At 39.0% G+C, this 19,303-nt stretch overlaps 1 protein-coding gene across 1 annotated transcript in view; it reads right to left on the bottom strand.

Annotated features, from left to right (window-relative positions):
* Positions 1–4,327: 4,327 nt before the first annotated feature.
* The window catches only part of NME8 (NME/NM23 family member 8), a 27,637-nt gene continuing 12,661 nt past the window's right edge, over positions 4,328–19,303 (bottom strand). Inside the window, exons 4-8 of the mRNA XM_081799709.1 lie at positions 18,931–19,038; positions 16,356–16,507; positions 14,206–14,350; positions 13,385–13,623; positions 4,328–6,003 (exon numbers count right to left, since the gene is read on the bottom strand). Coding sequence (XP_081655835.1) covers positions 13,386–13,623; positions 14,206–14,350; positions 16,356–16,507; positions 18,931–19,038 — 643 coding nt within the window. The 3' untranslated portion in view covers positions 4,328–6,003; position 13,385. The remainder of the gene's footprint in view (positions 6,004–13,384; positions 13,624–14,205; positions 14,351–16,355; positions 16,508–18,930; positions 19,039–19,303) is intronic.

Here is a 19,303-nt window from a genome sequence, read left to right as displayed (position 1 = left end):
ACTAATATCTGTGCACATCCTTAATTAGTTCTTCGGGAGAAGTCAGTTTAAGTAGCATTGCTGGGCCAAGGGGTATGCCCACCAAGGAAAGTTCTTGATTATAGTGCCAATTATCCATCAGGATGTTGGACCACAGATAGGCAAAAATGCTGACCTTCCAAATCCTCACTAAGATTGTTTCTCCCTGTCAATATTTCTTTATAAATTTCAGCTGGGAACTGGATGTCACCTTGGGCAAAGCTCTGCTCTTCCTCTGTGAGCCATCACTGGCAACATTCTCAACTCTCCAAACACTCGGAAGCTGGGGGATGAGTGATGAAGCACCTCATAGAGGGTATAGTCGATAGAGAGATGATAGATACGATAGAGAGGTGAGAGATAGATAGATGATAAATTTCTTAACTTCTGGGGAAAGCCTATGCAAACTTCTCAATTTTTTTCATGAATCAAATTTAATAGTATAACTGGTCATCTAGAAAAACCAAAGAATTAGGGTGTAGCAGGCATGCCAGTAGATTTCCCCTCAGTCCAGCCTTCTTTTTAAGACACATGAGAATATAAATAACCTCCATTTCTTCCTTTCTAGTTGGAAACCAAAGCAGCGTAGGACACCTGGGTGGCTCAGTCGGTTAAGCGTCTGCCTTCAGCTCAGGTCATGAGCTCAGGGTCCTGGGATCGAGCCCCACATTGAGCTCCATGTCGGGCTCCCTGCTCAGCAAGGAGTCTGCTTCTCCCTCTCCTTATTCCCCTCCCCCTGCTCTCTCTCTCAAATAAATAAAATCTTTTAAAAAAGGAAGGAAGGAAGAGAAGGAGGAAGGAGGAAGGGAAGGAACAAAGAAAGGAATCAATGCAGTGTGAACACACTTTTGGTTTCTGTCCTTGGATGCTTATAGAATTGTCTATTACAAACATAAAAAAATCTCCTTTTCTTGAGCTAGCTCTAGGGTACTTCTGTTTGGTGGAACCAGTCCCTGAATAAAAAAAAAAAAAAAAAGAAGGGCACTTTTTTTTTTTTTTGCCACAAGTCTCTACCTGCTGTTATCACTGATTCAAAAAGCAAAAATGGTTACTTGGAATTGTGGAATGCAAAAGTTGAATGGAACCTTAGAAGCCGCACTCTAACCTGCAGGAGAAAGGCTACACCAGCGCTTGTCTGATGCCTCACGTGTGGTCAGAGAAAGATCTGGGCTCCCAAACTTACTCAATTTCACTTTAACAGACCAAAGGGCTCTGGTTTGTCAGGAACATAAAGCCAGGCTATTAGAGGGAAGCCTCATGTTATCACCACGGGAAAAGCAATAAGAGAACAAATTAGTGCTTTTGGTTACAGAATGATATATGCCAATCCTGATCATAGTTCCTGACAGGAAAATATTTTTTTGAAAAGTATTTTACCCTGAAAGATATGTCATGGGACAGACATGCCAACCAAAAATTTTAGTTCATTGTCAACTTTGTGGCTTTTAACTGATAAGCACAAAATGGAGTTAACCGTGGAAGGATTCCATTGGAGGAAATGCCAGTGAGAGAGAATGGAGGGGGGATAAACAGAGCCGGCAGGGTGGACAGTGTGAGGGAAAGAAGTTGGTGGGAAGCACTTCAGACTTCCTTCACGTCTTAAGGAGAATTGGGCAAGGCTGCGGGAAGCCGGACATCAAGGAGTCCCTCATTTCCCGGCCCGGCTCTGTGTTCGCGGCCTGCCCGTCTCAGTCACGGATGCAGACCAGCCCATGGCAGCCTGGTCTTGGCGCAAGGCTCTCAATGTGTTTCTGACTGTGGTGTCTGGAGACCTGGTTAGTCATGGTCCCTGTGGTTGGCGTCAAGCAACAGACGTCTCTGTCAACTTCTGTAATTGCCATCTCTAAACTATTTGAATCTGTAAAACCCCAAAACTTTTACATCTTCATGTCGTTATGTCTTCTCTATTTCAAATTTACTGAAGGGAAAATGCGCCAATCACAACTACAGTCTTAACGGTATTTACCCTTCTAGCAGAGAGAGGTCTCTTTGTACTAGAGAGTAAGGAATGGCAACGATGAGGTAATTAATGAGGCCATTCATGGCAGGAATCAAGTCCAGGATGTGTGATTTTGCCTTTACAGGTCCACACAGTGTTAAGCATAAATGTATAAGCATAGGCATATCTAGCTCAATATTTGTATGAGATCAGTTTTATGACTGGATAGTCCTAAAATATGTAGCTGCAATATCTAGATGAGAACCAAATTTGGATCACAGTAGTGATGTACATTGAAAGGGAAAAAGAGCATACTTTATTAGCAATTAAATTTAGGGAAGACTCATAACCAGAGGGCTGACTCCAAGTGTCACAAAGTTGGAATAACATGAATAACATGATGAGGTGTAAAGAACTGGGATGAAGCAAAAAATGGTATTATGAATAAAATTCCATCATGTATTGAGGGATATCTAAAATGCCGTTGTTGAATCAAACTGATGCATTTTTAAAATTCATTAACATTTTTAGTTTTCTTTTTTTTTCTTAATTTTTTTTTTTAAGATTTTTATTTATTTGACAGAGAGAGACACAGCGAGAGAGGGAACACAAGCAGGAGGAGTGGGAGAGGGAGAAGCAGGCTTCCCGCTGAGCAGGGGGCCCAATGTGGGGCTCGATCCCACTACCCTGGGATCATGGCCTGAGCCGAAGGCAGACGCTTAACGACTGAGCCACCCAGGCGCCCCAACATTTTTAGTTTTCTAATAATGTCAAATTATTTATTATTTATTATTTACTATTATTTCATTATTTATTATGTCATTGGATTATTTCAGCAGCTGAAAATCACATGGACAATTGCTTAGTCAACTTCTCCCCTTTATTAAAAGCATTAAAAAACGGACTTTGGAGGTCATCCAAAGTAGTTTCCAAGGGATGAGCAAGTTCAAACACAATTCAAGCAGGAATCAGTATCTGGGCATCCACTCCAGTGAGCAGAAAGAGCAACAAGAGAGTCTGGGAAGAGGGCCACAGAATAGGGCAGAGCATATTTTAGGTAATCTGTCCATTTTCTGCAGGGCATCTATTTACAGAGAATAGGATCCAGGGAGGGGATGCTGGAAAGTATTAGGCTCCAACCAAGAATGCTTCAGGTCTTCTGTTTTGGAAGGTGGCTCCGGGGACTAAGTGGGGAGATCAAGAGAACTGTGGCTGCAGGGTCACGGTGCACGAGTAAGCCAGCCCTAGAGGAAAGGGGTTGTTTTATGTAGTGGAATTCATAATCCTATTTTGTAGTCCTCAATTGCTTCAGCCACAGTGGCTCAAGACAGCTGAGATTCAAGATCAGCCCACTTAGCTGGACCCTGACAATGTGCTAGCCTCTTCTTTAACCTTTCTTCCCCCGGGGCCAGACAATATTCGCTGGTCCTGCCAACCCCAGCTCCCATGTGCCTGCCTCGTGCCTCTGCGTTCCAACCACTAACTTCAACCTCAAGACTAACACCAACACAAATTAAGGTTTAATTGAATATATCTCTTTGGACATTGATTATCAGATTTCTGACTCTTTAGCTCAAAACTAATTGTATAATCCTAAGGAAATAGCCTTTCCCTATGTCTTACTTATAAAATCTTGATACAGATAGGTACACATATATGGACAACTGAGTGAAACATGCCATCTGCTGGTGAAATATGTTATTAATTTTAAGAGAGTTTGAATGCTTTTTGAAGTTCTGCACCATTCCTGAGTGGTCCAGTGTGCTACTGGATATAACAGTGTGCCATTAAACACAATTCTATTATGAATACCCAAATATTATCAGGCATATAAAGTGGCAGATGATAGTATTCGATCTGAAGGAGCGGGGAATATGAAGAAAGTAAGGTGAAGATTTTTACTATATTTAGTCTTCTGCACAATCAAAAAAAAAAAAAAAGCCAGTAATTACAGTAGTTGATTTACCCTAGTTTTTTTTAATGCATTCTGAAAAAAAATTGAGAAATATCCCTACTAATAATTTATATGTGCTTCTCAAACATAATGTTGGAACACTAGAGCTTTGAGGTGAGCAATGTTTTACTAATACTAAATAATCAAGAGGTAATGTCAGCAAGATGGTGAGTAGGAAGCCCTGGGCCATCCCTCCCTTGGCAAACTCACCAACTCAACAAGAGTTCATGCACAAATCTTCCTTGCAAGAAATCCAGAAACTAAGTGAAAAGCTTCTCCACTCTAGGTGACCACAAAGCCAGACTCAGTGAAGCAAGTGGGGAGATTTGGGACACCCTGTGACCCGAGTCCCCACCCCAGCAAAGCAGCATATAATCAGAAAGAATCCCCCTAATGCTTGGCTTCTCTCCAGGCGTTGGTTTGCATGTCCAGTGCCCCAACCTTCCTGAGAGGGATCCCAGAGGAAGAACCTGGGTCTCGGAGCTTGGATGGATCGACCATAGCCTAGCAACCAGGGGAGTACAGAGATGGCCACTTGAGATGGCAGAAACCATGACTTCCCCTTCTTCCCAGTGCAGAGAGAGCAGATGAGAAAATCCAGGTCTGGAGAGAAGCATCTGGTAAAAGCAGCAGGGCTACATGGGGTTTGGCTCTAACAATCTACCCAGCCTCTACATCAAGGGTATGGTGGGGGGAAGCACTTGCCCCAGGCAGACGCTCAGGTCACGGGGTGGGGGAGCCCTGGCCACACAGGCCTAGAGGGCATGGGTACCTGAGACAAGGTGTCGGGAAGCTAACTGCACAGCACATGCCATGTGACTCTCAGCATCCAGGGAGCCCAGGTCCCCAGCCCCATGTCTACACTGTGGGGACAACAGGCCGAGGCACCAGCGAGGGTACCTGTGGGCCACATCCTGTCAGGTCCAGCCTCCTCTAAAACAAAGGCTTCAACATAAGACACAAGCAAAACAAAACAAAAAAAACAGGGGAAAAGCTTCAGGACATTGGTCTTGGCAGTGATTTCGTAGATAAGACGTTCACGACACAGGCAACAAAAACTTTTATGAGGTATCTAAAATAGTCATATTCATAAAGTCAAAGACAGGGATGGTGGTCACCAGGGGCTGGGGAGAGGCGGAAGTGGGGAGTATTCATCAATAGACATAAAGTTTCAGTTAAGTAAGATGAATATGCTCTAGAGATCTGCTATACAACACTGTACCTACAATAAAGCATTGTACCCTTAAAAATTGTTAAGAGGATAAAGCTCAGTGTTCAGTGTTCATATCACAATAAGATAAAAAGAATACTAAGTAATCAGTGTTTGTATCTTCATTAACATTAGAGTTTAAAAATTAGGATGGAAAGTCATCCTTTGACTCACTCACGTGCATCCCAGTATGTTCTCTTGCATGGAACGAAAAGGAGGGTGTCATAGCCAACATGCTGGGAATTACATATAACTCTGGCTAAAAGCTCAAGTGCATCACTGTAGTAAACATCATCAGATTACATCCTGAGAGGGGAAAATGCCAAAACGAGTGGGAACTTTATTATCAACTTCATCCCTGGAGAGATTTGCATTGTCTTAGTGTCAGGAAAGGAGGTACATGGCCAGCACTTGTCCTGTAGTTAGATTGCAAATTCTGTAAATCAGCATGACACCTTTTCAGAGTTTATTGCTGAAATGCTTAGAGTCAAATTTTTGGCCAACATCTAAATATACGTTAGGGCCTTCTATGCATTTTGTATATAACTCCAATCCTGGCTTCCCTGGCTCTATCTTACACTCTTCTTCCCCATATTCCATGTTCCTCCCCAACTATTTTATTCAATCTTGTGTGCATTTATATAAGCCACCCTAAATCCTCTCTGTAAGATAGGGTAAAGATAAACATTAAGATTTGTTTGAAGGTCATATTTTTTATTGTTATTATGCATAAACACATGTTTTTCACTTGGAGGTTAGTTTTTAACTTGAGGTAACACCGAGTTTTCCTCCAAAGAATATCTTCCTTTTTATTCCTCCCAGGAAGCTGTGCCACATGGTTATATGCCAGTGTGAACTTACACACATTATCTTCTCAAAGTTCTAAGAAAAGAAAGAATATAGTTGATAAGATACATTACAAAGCTAATTTTAAAGCAGTTACGAGTTTCCATTTTGCACACAAATCCCCGACATGTGCTAGAATCACCAAGCTCCAGAGATGGGTCTCTTTTCTTTACAGATAATACTGCCTGATTCAGCAAGTAAGCAACCAGCAAGGATTTACAACCCAATGAGTTAATGAACAAATTCTTTTGAGGGGGTTAAAAATATTAACTGTAAGTAACCACAGCTTTCTACTCAATCCTCTCCAGGATTCAGAATTGCTAGTCAAGTCAAAGGTGGGGAATAGAATTGGAAGGAACTGAGAAAGACAACAGGACTGAGCGTGCAGCTCTTTATGGAACATGATGGAGAGGCTAGAGGGGGGAGGGGTGGGGATAAAAAGATAAAAAGAATATTAAGTAAAAAAAAAAAAAAAAAAAAAGAATATTAAGTAATCAGAGTTTGTATCTTCATATGCCAGTGTGAACTTACACACATTACCTTCTCAAAGTTCTAAGAAAAGAAAGAATATAGTTGATAAGATACATTACAAAGGTAATTTTAAAGCAATTACGAGTTTCCATTTTGCAATGGGGAAGGAGCTGCAGGGCTCAGGGGGACTCTGAGGACAGGGGTGCCCAACGGAGTTTTAGGAATTTCTTGGTTATATTTGGTTTGAAAAAATTCCTTTAGTTAGTATCTCTTCAAGAAACTAAAGTAAAAGCTTATTTCATTTAAGGATTTTGATGTTGGAATTGCATGCATTTTTTTTTTGAAATGTGTTGTAAAAAAGCCAAATTATGGCAAGGGCCCAAATGTCCATCGACTGATGAATGGATAAAGAAGATGTGTTATACACACACAATGGACTATTACTCAGCCATAAAAAGGAATGAAATCTTGCCATTTGCAATGACATAGATAGAGCTAGAAAGTATTATGCTAAGCGAAATAAGTCAGAGAAAAACAAATACCATATGATTTCACTCATATGTGGAATTTAAGAAACAAAACAGATGAACATAGAGGGGAAAAGAGAAAGGCAAACCATAAAACAGACTCTTAACTATAGAGAACAAACCGAGAGTTGCTGGAGGAGCGGGGGGGTTGGGGGGGATGGGCATTAAGGAGGGTACTTGTGGTGATGAGCACTGGATGTTGTATGTAAGTGATGAATCACTAAATTCTACTCCTGAACCCAATATCACACTGTATGCTAACTAACTGGAATTTAAATAAAAACTTGAAGAAAAAAAATAAACATAAGCTCTATACCCAATCTCTAAAAAAATAAATAAAAATAAATGTAAGACAAGACTAATTTTGTATAGTTTTGGAGGGGTTTTGGAGAACTCTATTGAGAGATCTTTGTGCTTTCCTGAGGAACTATTCTTTATTTTTCCCCTATGATTTCTTCTAAGAGTTTTATAGTTTCAGCTCTAAAATGTAGGTCTTTGATCCATTTTGAATTAATTTTTGTATATAGTGTAAGGTGATGGTCCAACTTCATTATTTTAAATGTAAATGTCAGTCTTTCCAGTACTAGTCATTAAAGAGAGTATTCTCTTTTTCCTAAATGATCTTGGCACCCTTGTTGAACATAAACTAATCATAAATGTGTAGGTTTACTTATAGGTTCTCAAGCCTATTCCATCGGTCTATCCTTAGACTTTAACAACCACACTGTTTTGACTACTGTCACTTTGTAGTAAGCTTTGAAATCAAGAATTGGGAGTGCTCAAATTTTGTTGTTTTTCAAGATTGTCTTGGTTCTTCTGAATCCTTCAAAATTTCATATGAATTTTAGGATGGGTCTTTCCATCTCTGTAAATAACACTAATGGGATTTTTTTTTTTTTTTTTTTTTAGGGCTTGCAATGAATCTGTAGATCACTTTGGGTAGCATTGTAATCTTCACAATATTGTTTTCCAAGTTATGAACACAGGGTGTCTTTCCATTTATTCATGTCTTCTTTAGTTTCTTTCAGCATTGTTTCATATCTTCCAGTATAAAATTCTTGCACTTGTACACTGACTAAATTTAACCCTAAGTATTTTATTATTTTTGATGCTATGGTAAATTGAATTGCTTCCTTAATTTCCTTTTGGGATTTTTCATTGCTAGTGTATAGAAACATGAATGATTTTTGTGTGTTGATGTTGTATTCTGTACCTTTACAGAATTAGCTCCAACAAATTTTTGTATGTGGTGTGTTTCTTCAGGGTTTATTAGATATAAAATCATGCTACCTGCTAATAATATTCCAATTTGGATGCTTTTATTTCTTTTTCTTGCCTAATTGCTTTGGCTAGACCTTCCAACACTATGTTAAATAGAAGTGGCAAAAGCAGAGATCCTGATCTTAGAAGAAAAGCTTTCAGCCTTTCACCATTGTAGTATGATGTTAGCTGTGGGTTTTACACATATGGCCTTTATCATGATGAGGAAGTTCTTTATATTCCTAATTTATCAAGTGTTTTTATCATGAAAGGATGTTGGATTTTGTCTAATGCTTTTTCTGTATCAATTGAGATAATATCTTTTTTCTTTATTCTATTAGTGTGGGTATTACATTCCTTGATTTTCATATGTTGAACTACCTGGTATTCCTAAGATAAATCTCACTTGATCATGGGGTATAATCCTTTTAATATGCTGTTGAATTCAGCGTGTGAGTATTTTACTGAGGATTATAGCATTGATATATTCATAAGGCATATTGCTGTGTAATTTTTTTTTTAAAGATTTTATTTATTTATTTGAGACAGAGAGAATGAGAGAGACAGCACATGAGAGGGGGGAGGGTCAGAGGGAGAAGCAGGCTCCCTGCTCGATGCGGGACTCGATCCAGGGACTCCAGGATCATGACCTGAGCCGAAGGCAGTCGCTTAACCAACTGAGCCACCCAGGTGCCCGCTGTGTAATTTTTCATGAAGCCTCTTTGTCTGGCTTTTTGTCAGGCTAATGCTGACCTCATAGAATGAAGTAAGAAGTTTTCCCTCCTTTTCAATTTTTTTGTGGAGCTTGAGAATCAGAGTTAATTTTTATTTAATTGTTTGATACAATTCTCTAATGAAGCCATCTAGTCCTGGGCTTTTCTTTTTTGGCAAGTTTTTAATTACTGATTTGTTCTCCTTACTTGTTATAGTTCGATTCAGATTTTCTATTTCTTCTTGAGTCAGTTTTGCTAGTTTGCGCCTTCCTAGGAATCTGCATTTCACCTAGTTTATCCAATTTGTTGGTATACAACTGTTTATAGAATTCTCTTATAACCCTCTTTTATTTTTGTAAATTCAGTAGTAATGTCCCTTCTCCCACTTCTGATTTTAGCAATTTGCACCCGTTCTCTCTCTCTCTTTTATATTATTATAAAATATATTTGTACACTGTGTGCCCATTAACACTTATAGTCATTATTTTATCATTGTCTTTTATATACTATAGGAAAGAAAGAGGAGTTAGAAACCAAAAGTACAATAATATTGGCTTTTTTACATTTACTTATGTAGTTATTGTTACCTGTGTGCTTTATTTCTTCATGTGGCTTTGAGTTACTGTCTAGTGTCCTTTCATTTCAGTTTAAAGAACTCCCTTTAGCATTTGTTGTAGACAGGTCTATTAGTAATGAATTCCTTCTGTTTTTGTTAACTTGGGAATGTCTTACTTCCACCTTTACTCTTGAAGGATACTTTTGCCAAATATAGAATTCTTGGTTGACAGGGGTTTTTTTTTCCCTCTCAACAATTTAAATGTGTTATCCTACTGCTTTCTGGCTTCTGTGGCTTCTTATGAGAAATAAGCTGCTATTGAGGATTCCATGTACACAACAAGTCATTTCTTACTGATCTTAAGATTCTGTCTTTGTTTTTGGCTTTTGACAGTTTGACTATAATATACCTCAGTGTGGAGCTCTTTGATTCTGCTTGGATTTCATTGAGCTTCTTGGATGTGTAGATTAAGGCATTTCATTATATTTGGGAAGTTTTCAGCCATTATTTCTACTCCTTTCTCTCACTCTTTTCCTTCTGGGATTCCCATAATGCATATGTTGGTCTACATGATAGTGTCCCAAAGATCCCTTAGGCTCTGTTCACTTTCATTCTTTTTTTTTATTTCCACTCCTAAGACTGGATAATTCCCACTGTCCTATCTTCTAGCTCACTGATTTTTTTCTTCTGTCTGCTCAAATTTGTCTTGACCTCCTCCAGTGAATTTTTCAATTCGGTTATTGCACTTTTCAGCTCCAGAATTCCTATTTGGTTTATTTTTAATCACTCCTTGTTGATATTCTCATTTTGTTCATACATTATTTTCCTGTTTTCCTTTAGTTTCTTATCCATGGTTTCCTTCAGTTCTTTGAGCATATTAAGACAGTTGACTTAAAGTCTTCATCCAGTAAGTCCAATGTCTGGGCTTCCTCAGGGATGGTTTCTGTCAACTTTTTTTCCTGTGAATGGGCCATACTTTTCTATTTCCTTGTATGTTTTGTGGTTGTTTTTATTGTTGTTGTTGTTGAAAACTAGACATTCAACTACTATAATGTGGTAACTCTGGAAATCAGATTTTCCCTCTTCCCCAGGGTTTGCTCTTCTTGGTTGATGAACACTTCGTTTGTGTTCAGCCAGTGTTTTAACTGAGACTTCCTTGAAAATCAGGAGTTTAAAAACAACAACAACAAACCACTTCTCCAAGTCTCGGTAGATTGGCTCTGTCGTCAGCACTTCTTTAAACACTTAGCCAGGCCATTTACTATTCTGTCTCAGCCTTCACTTCCTGCTTGTACTAAGCCTATTTATCAGCCAATGGTAAAAAATGAGGGTCTGTCAGATCTTCTTTGAGCATGTATCTTGTTCTGGGCATGTGCATGGCCCTCTAAATTCCCTACTATGCATTATTGCTTCTGAATGCCCCAATTTCCCAAAGAAAACCTCTCTCCCCAGTTTTTCCTCCCTAGCTTTAGGTGGTCTATTGTATATGTCAACCATAATCTTTGTCCTCAGACAGTTGTGGGGTTTTTGATCACCATACAATGTTTTTAATCAATGTCCAACACTTTTCCTCCCTGAGCAATTTCCGGGTTTGGTGAAACAGATGAGTGTCTGTGTCATCCTTCAGGTAGCCTCCAAATAGAACAGAAAAACAGTAATTTGTAAATAATATCTGCCCTTCTCTCTCTGGAGCCAGAGACATGGGTCACACACTGCAAAGAGGCTGTGATCTTCAAGACTGTCATCATGCTGGGCAAGGGGTAGGGCAAGTAAAAATGTTACAAAACTTTCATATAATTTTTAAGTTGCCTTTTCTTTGACTCAGCACACACTTGGTTGCTGTAAACCTTTGATTATTTTCCAGAGTTCTGACAGTTCCTGGTTGTTTTTTCAATGTTCCTTTGGAAGGATGCGAGCTTGGAGCTGCCTATGTCACCATTTTGCTGACATTCTCCGTCACTCCAATGGAGCCCTCTTGACTCCCCTGCTCTGAGAGCTGAACTTAACTCTCAATTCAGATTGAGAGTTATGACCAGAACAGAACTCATAGTATTTCCTTCCAACCTACTTTTCCCTTCTCAGTTCCTTGTCTGGGAATTGTGAGGTCATTTCCCCAGTCACTCAAGCCAGGAAGCTTTATTTTTTCCCACTTATTTGGTTGTCAGTCATCGAGTCCTGTGGGTGTAAGTTAGCTTTCTAACAATCCTCTTATCATTCCACTTATCACTAACTGACCATTTCTATTATTAGTTAAGGTTGCTGTAATCTTTAATTTTATTGCAATGCCTCCAGCCTGGATAGCTTGCATATCATTTTCCTTCTCCATCTCCTATACGCACCTGCTCAAAGCACTCTGTGCTTACCCCTAAGAACTCTAGAGCACATGTTAATTTTCTATCTCCTGCTTTTAGAGTTCTAGAGTTTTAGGACAAGGACTGGGTATATTCAGTCTTGCAACAATGTTCAGCATATAGCAAGAGCTGAATAAATGATTCTTGAATGTCTGAAACAGACCGACAATACTCTGATATGATAGAGTATAGTAGATATAGCACAGTAGACATAGTAAGACAGAAACCAGCAATGTGTCTTTATATATAAGCATCAAGCATATATGTATATGATGGTTTAAAAACTTTTAAACTGACTTCTCTGTCTTGCTTCCTTACCTCTGATTTTGAAAATCCTCCCTACTTTTTAAGATTGATTTTGTTCCTTACGTTCTCCAGCTCCTAACCATCAAACATACACCTGTCAATTCAGCACTTAATTATACACTAATTTGAAATCCCCCATATTATTCATAATGCTCCCCTCATCAAAAAAGGGGGGGATATGCAGATGTTAGCAAAGCTCTACACCATATTGCTAACTGATGCTATAAACAGAATGTAGTTCCACTCACCTCCCTCCCCACTAGTCATGTATCACTGGCATGTTTAATAATGTACTGTCTTATAGTGATTATAATTAGATGTTGTTTCTTTGAGTTTTGTCTCCCCATTCGATTTACACTTTTCTGAAGGCAACAACCTCCATTCAGCCACTTTTGTATTAACCAAGAATTTGCAGTTCAAGCAGACACACAATTCATATTTTCCCAACATAAATGTTTATGGGTTGTGCACTCATGCCTTTGTCTGTAATTGAGTGAGACTTATGGAATGAGCTGCACTGTGCCCAAATTTATTTTTATTTTATGACTTAATATTTTGATTCAATGTTCTTATATCAGGGGAAACCACAGCCTAATGGCAATATTAAGGGAACAATGTACACTTCTCTCCCCTAGGAACCTGGTTGGGTGTGGAGGAGTTTCTCCATCTAACACTGCTTTCTCATTATGCTCTGGATACTGATTCTCAGTTTGGCTCATCCAAGTGGGGATGACCCTCCACATGCGAAGAGGCTCTACAGTCTTTTTTTTTTTTATGTTATGTTAGTCACCATACATTACATCATTAGTGTTTGATGTAGTGTTCCATGATTCATTGTTTGCATATAACACCCAGTGCTCCATGCAGTACATGCCACTACAGTCTTATTCCAGGCAGCTGTCAGACCCATACTGGTATACATTTGTGAGCCTACTCTCTGAAAAAAAGAAGGAAAGTAGGTTTAATGGGAAAAGCCACCTAGCTTAGGCTGTTTCCCACATTGCCCAGGACAGAAAAGTTTCCAAACTTTCTTTCAACAGCTAAGTAAACTCAATCCATATACATGTTATGTAGCTTCAAGCCTGCTATGGAACAGCACAGAGTGTCTAGCAGGAAATAAAATCTGATTCACGGATATGGGGAAAGTTCTGGTCTTTCTGGGACAGTCTTGTCCTGGGCTCAGTCACAGTAATAAGCAAAGAAAAGAAAACAATAATTAAAGAGGTACTGTACTTTAGTTTTCCTCGGGATTCTCAGGAACAAATTCTTCAAAAATTCTAGTAATGCTCTCCATTGCTTCATAGGTATTAGATGATCCGTGGACAGCATTTTTCAAAACACTTCTTCCAAACTTGGCTCGGATAGAGTCTGGGGACAGTAGTTTTGCCTCATCTGGTTCTACAGGACCCATCAATCGTCTCCAGTCTGAAACAGCATTCCACTTGGTCAGAACCATGACCAAAGTTGGACCCCTGCAAATAAGAATGCTTTCAGACAATCCGGGCATTTACACCTATAGAGATTGCATATACAGCTAAAGACAGAATGCCATGCTTTGTCTTTATTCTTTGTCCTTATCAGTGTGATTTTGTGCTTTCTTTTTGTTTTTCCACTTCTCCCCTTTCCAACAGATTGTTGTGCTAGAAGAGTGCTGTAGTTTAATTCTAGAAATATATGCCAGGCACTGTTCTGAGTATTTTTAATGTATCAATTATATAACCCTCACAACAAACAAAGAGATAGATACCGTTATTATCTCATTTTACAGATGAGGCAACTGAGGCACAGATTAAATATGTTGACAGAGCAGGGATTTAAAAGCAGAGATTAAAACCCAGATCATCTCTATACCTAATGTGAAGACCTAAAGAAATGAAGGAAGGAGGGAGAAAAGAAGGTAGGGAAGGAAGGAAATAGAAATGAGCCCCAAATATTAATAGGGTGTCTTTATCTTTTAATGAATGGAATTTTTAAATTACATTTTGTATGTTTCAGTTTCTATAATGAATATTTACTACTTTTAAAATGCAAAGAACTATATATCAGAAACTTACTCAGATAACATTTCCAATACATCTTGATAAAAATCTTTTCCTTTTATTTTTGAATAAATTTTTTCTGCTTCTTCTTCATTTAGGAGCATTTCCTTCGTCTGTGTTATTTCAAATCCAGCCTCTCTAATAAGTTTCAAGATCTCCTCTAGAGAAAACAGATATTTGGTAATCTTGTAGAGTGCCTCCACTTTTGTTCCATATTCAAGTAGACTGAAATAACTAAGGAAAGTAATCGAAGGGGAGAGCCCATCTGAACACTTCTCCCTGAAGTAGCAAGGCACTTCAGGGAGGGAATTAAAGTAAATCTTGTCAAAATCTCACCAACAGCCTAAACTTTAAAGGCTACATTCAGTGAACCAAATGAGGGATTAGGAGCTTTCTGGTAAAACAGTCTTTTCTTTGGTCCAGATCAAAAGCACTTAGAAGTGCTGGTCTCTAAAGGTTGACCTTAAGTGCAACCGATAGCCTGAAGAAGGCTGGACTTCTCCTCCTATAAAGGGGGCAGCCAGGATCTGCCCTATGAAAGGCGCTGTGGGAACAAATGTGAATGGAACATTAAACACTTCTTCCAGATCTTGTCTGCTCAGAGGGCTGGGCTTAGAAACACAGCTTGAAAAGGTGGTCATTATTATAAAGAGCAATGTAAAAGGCTCCTGGAACCACAGGCAAGTAAACTATTAACTCTCTGGGAAGGTCAGAAATGACTTCCAGAAAAGCCAACCTTTGTGTTCAGTACAGAAAAAATAAGATATGATCACCACACAGACAAATAGAGAAAGAACATTGTAGGCACAGTGCAGAATTTCTAAAAAAAAAAAAAAAACAATGTTAATGAAAACACTATGCATTAAAATCTATGGGGTAATCAGAAGAAATTAAAGCAATAATCAAGGAAAATATATAACTTCAAAAATTTATATTGACAAAAATAATGGAAATAAATGAATTAAATATCCAATTAAAAAGCTAGAAGAAGAGCATTTTAAAAAACTACTAGAATCAAAGGCAAAATTTTTTTTTAAGAAAACCTAAAGTAATGAGTTTGAAAACAGAAAATAAAACCCATAAATAAATAAGGGTGCCTGGGTGGCTCAGTCGTTAAGCATCTGCCTTCAGCTCAGGTCATGGTCCCAGGGTCCTGGGATGGAGTCCCACATCGGGCTCCCTGCTTGGCGGGAAGCCTGCTTCTCCCTCTCCTACTCCCCCTGCTTTTGTTCCCTCTCTCACTGTGTCTCTCTCTGTCAAATAAATAAATAAAATCTAAAAAAATAAAATTGTAAAAAATAAAAAATTAAAAAACTCATAAATAAATAAAATTCTCTTTGTTTGAAAGACAACAAATGAAGAAATGGCAGGGTGGAAATAATCATTGAAAATGAGGAAATTAAACATGATAATAAGAAACCGTGAACTCTATACAGACAAAATGGATAATTTCCTAGGAAAATACAACTTAGCAAAAATTAACTCTAACTATAGTGGAGGTAAAAAGTTTAAATAGATCAATTTCCATAGAAGACTTTCTCCACAGAGAAAGTGGTCAAAGAATTATCCCACAAAAAAGCAACAGGCCCAGATGTTTTCATAGGAAAACTCTACCAAATCTTCAAATATCAACCCCACTGCTGCTTAAACTCCTTCAGAGTACTGCAAATGAAGACATGCACATTTTTTTATGAAGTATTATTACACTGTTATCTAAACCTTGCACAAAAAAATGAAAAGGACAGACCAATCTCACTGTTTCAATGCGAAAAATCCCAAGTAAAATATAAGCAAATAGAATCTAAAAGCACATTTAAAAAATACCTCAAGACTAAGTGAAGTTTATCCAGGAACGGAAGAATGGCTTGATATTAGAAATATCATGAACATGATCTTTCCTATTAATATATCTATGGAGAAAAACATTGTTATCTTCATCAATTCTGAAAAGGACTTCACAAAATTCAATTTCATTTTGATTATAAGAGAGAGAGAAGGAAGAGGGAAATAGGGCGAGAGAGCAAATATGACAAGAGTTCATTGTTAAATCTAGATCGAGGGATGTGGGTGTTTGTTGAATTATTCCTCTAGCTTTTCCATAGTTTGAAAGTTTTTATAAAATCTGAAAGAAATGTACACATTGATTTTTATTTCTAAATATTTACCTCTTTGTTCCTGTGTTACATGAGGTTTAAGCAGTGCTAAAGTGCTTTGAGGAGGAAAGAAATACTGTATTTCCCTCTCGGCTGCTTCTAATGAATCACTTCCATACAACTGGTTGATGGGCAAATCTTCCATTGCAAATTGTACGCATAAACTTTGAAAAAGAAGTCAAGTTAAGCACTGTTAGAGCGTAACATAATGTAGTATAAACTAACACAACAGAACACTATATAAATTGTCCAAAAGTCATCAAACAACTCATTCCTGATCTAGACACTGTGCAAAAGGCAATAATTACACTCCTTCCTTACAAGGAAGTTTAACAGCCATTAGGAAGAAAGAACATGAACAATGAAATAATTATGATACGACTATTGACAGATAACTCTGAAAGAAGGAATGGTGCCTTGGTGCAGGGAAAAAGCACAGACTGTAGAATGCTTATTGCACTGCTTGCTAGCTATGTGTTGCTGGTCAATTACTTAACTTCTCTGTGCTTTAGTTGTGTCAAATATAAATAAGATAATAAAACTGCTTTGGAAGGAGATTTTGAGGATGTAATCAGATGATACGTTTGAAATATATGGTGCATATTAAGCTCTCAGTAAAATTCCTTTCCCTTCCTTCATCACTAAATATTATCAAGCCCTAGAGATGGCATTTGACTCTATACCAAAGACCCCAAAATAAATACTGAATCCAGGAGACACTGCAAAGGAGCCTCCAGCAGAGCAAGCACAGTGATAAGAGAGGAGCATACAGGACGGCTACATGTAAAGAGGCAGGAGTGAGGCTGATGGTACTGGACATGTTGGGTTAGGCAGGTTTTTTTGTTTTGTTTTTTTTTTAAGATTTCACTTATTTAGAGAGTGTGTGAGTAGGGGGAGGGGCAGAGGAAGAGGGAGAGAGAATCTCAAGCAGACTCCCCGCTGAGCGCAGAGTCCTATGTGGGGCTCGATCCCAAGACCCTGAGATCAGGACTTGAGCCGAAACCAAGAGTCAAGATGCTTAACCAACTGAGCTACCCAGGCACCCCTGGGTTAGGCAGTTTATCCTGGTTCTGCTTCCTCTACAATAGATGAACACATTTACCTCCTGAATCAACTGTTGTTCCTTGATTTTTTGTCAGTAGCCCTTTATCCCCCTCTCTTTATCTACACATATTTCAGTAGAGGATACACACTCTGCTTATTTCATTTTCTGCCCTTTACACATAGTCCAACCCACAAAATCCAGCCATAGGGAATAATGTCCTTTCCTATTAATAAACTGACTTCACTGGTAACTTGGTTTCTCTCCTTAGACCCCCTTCTTACCTCGTTGCTTTTGCTGATGCATTCAGATTTCCTTTTTGCCTTATCCAATTTGACTTTCCCACATGACCCTTGGCAGTTCTCACATCTCTGATTTGAAGACCCTTGTAGCCCAAGAGCCTTGGAGACTGGGATTGCCAGAGGTGGGGGATTTGCGCAGTGAAGGTATCACCACACGGTATCTCTGCTCAATAGAGCAAGCTGCCCCTCTGTGGATCTGTTAGATGATTACTGGGGGTAAAGTGTGTGTGGAGGAGGATGGGATAGAGCGAGTAGGTGATGAGAATGAGGGGTTGCTATGTTTCTCCTTTATGCAAGTGACCATATTTCAGATGAAGTGATGCAGGGCAGAATTTGAAACCCAAGTGCAGAGAAGGGCAGAGTTCTGCTGAGTTCTTTCAAAAGCAACCAGAAAGAACTGGGTAGAGCCAAAGAAACTGAAGAAGGGGGAACCAATAAAAAGTAACAGTCAAGATTAGCTGTGAACTTGTAGCCACATAGGGATCATAAGGACTCTGGTTGGAATCCTCACTGTAATAGTGAGGTAGAGAGGGGCAGTCACTGAGTACCTACACCTGGAGAAAATGTCTCTGTGCTGCTCACTACCTTCACACGTGAAACCATAATTTCTAGAACAGTATGGCTACAAGCATAAGCCTTGAGTTGACAGGAATTCCTGTCTCGGATGCCATGCCTTGCGTTCTATGCTACACTTCATTAAGAAGTTTTATGGCATTCTGCTCATACCACTTACAGACTGTCCAACCCCTATTATCCTATATGGTAACTGTAGGGCTAAACAAGGGGTAAAACGTGTCCATGCAGAACAAGTCAGATTCCAGATATCCTACCCAAAAGAAAACATTTCAAAGTTGTGTGATGTGATGCTTCATTAGTATTGTTATTTATTATACCAACATGTATGTCAAGCTTGCTGTATCTGATAGAGCATCTCTGTTCTTGCTCACTTGAAGGGAGAGCCTTTCTTCTCCTGAATCGATTCCTACCAAGGCCAAGAGATGGCCTTTTGGCTGGGTCCCCACCACTTACTTCCCAGCCTCACACCAAGCATCCCACAACCTTCTTCTGCAAAGCCTTGGCTTTACTTGGGCTGCCACTGGGCTGGGCCTCTGGTCATAATCAGGAAAAGAAGTTTTCCTGAGAGCCTCCCTTGGACTAGAGTTGTGGTTCCTGTACCCATATCCAAAAATAAATTAAAATGTCTCCCATGAAAAAAGTTTGGGACCTATGATATGAATCCTACCTCTCTGGAAGATATTCTTTGGCTTTTTCAACACTACCTGGTCCAATTAACTCTTTCCAGTGTTGTAAACCATGGTCTCTTACTAAAACAAGGGCTAGAGATGGACCACTGTTAGAAAAAAAGACAAAAAGTATGGCTCAGGAGCTAATTGTATATAGATAATACAAGTAGATTTATTAGATAGACAAAAACATGTCAAGATAATCCTTTTATCAAGAGTCTAAGATGAGGAGTAGGAGACCTGGATTTCGTCTCCTCTCAGGAATTCAGCTGGATAGGGATCAAACCATTCTGAACACCTACAAACTCAACAGGAGATTGAAGAAAAGAAGAGCAACAACTCTCTCATCAGAAAAGCGACCACTTTCTGGGA

Source organism: Leptonychotes weddellii, chromosome 12 (assembly GCF_054177405.1).
Source record: "Leptonychotes weddellii isolate Sample4059 chromosome 12, ASM5417740v2, whole genome shotgun sequence".
NCBI lineage: Eukaryota > Metazoa > Chordata > Mammalia > Carnivora > Phocidae > Leptonychotes > Leptonychotes weddellii.
This window is presented reverse-complemented; position numbering and strand designations above follow the sequence as displayed.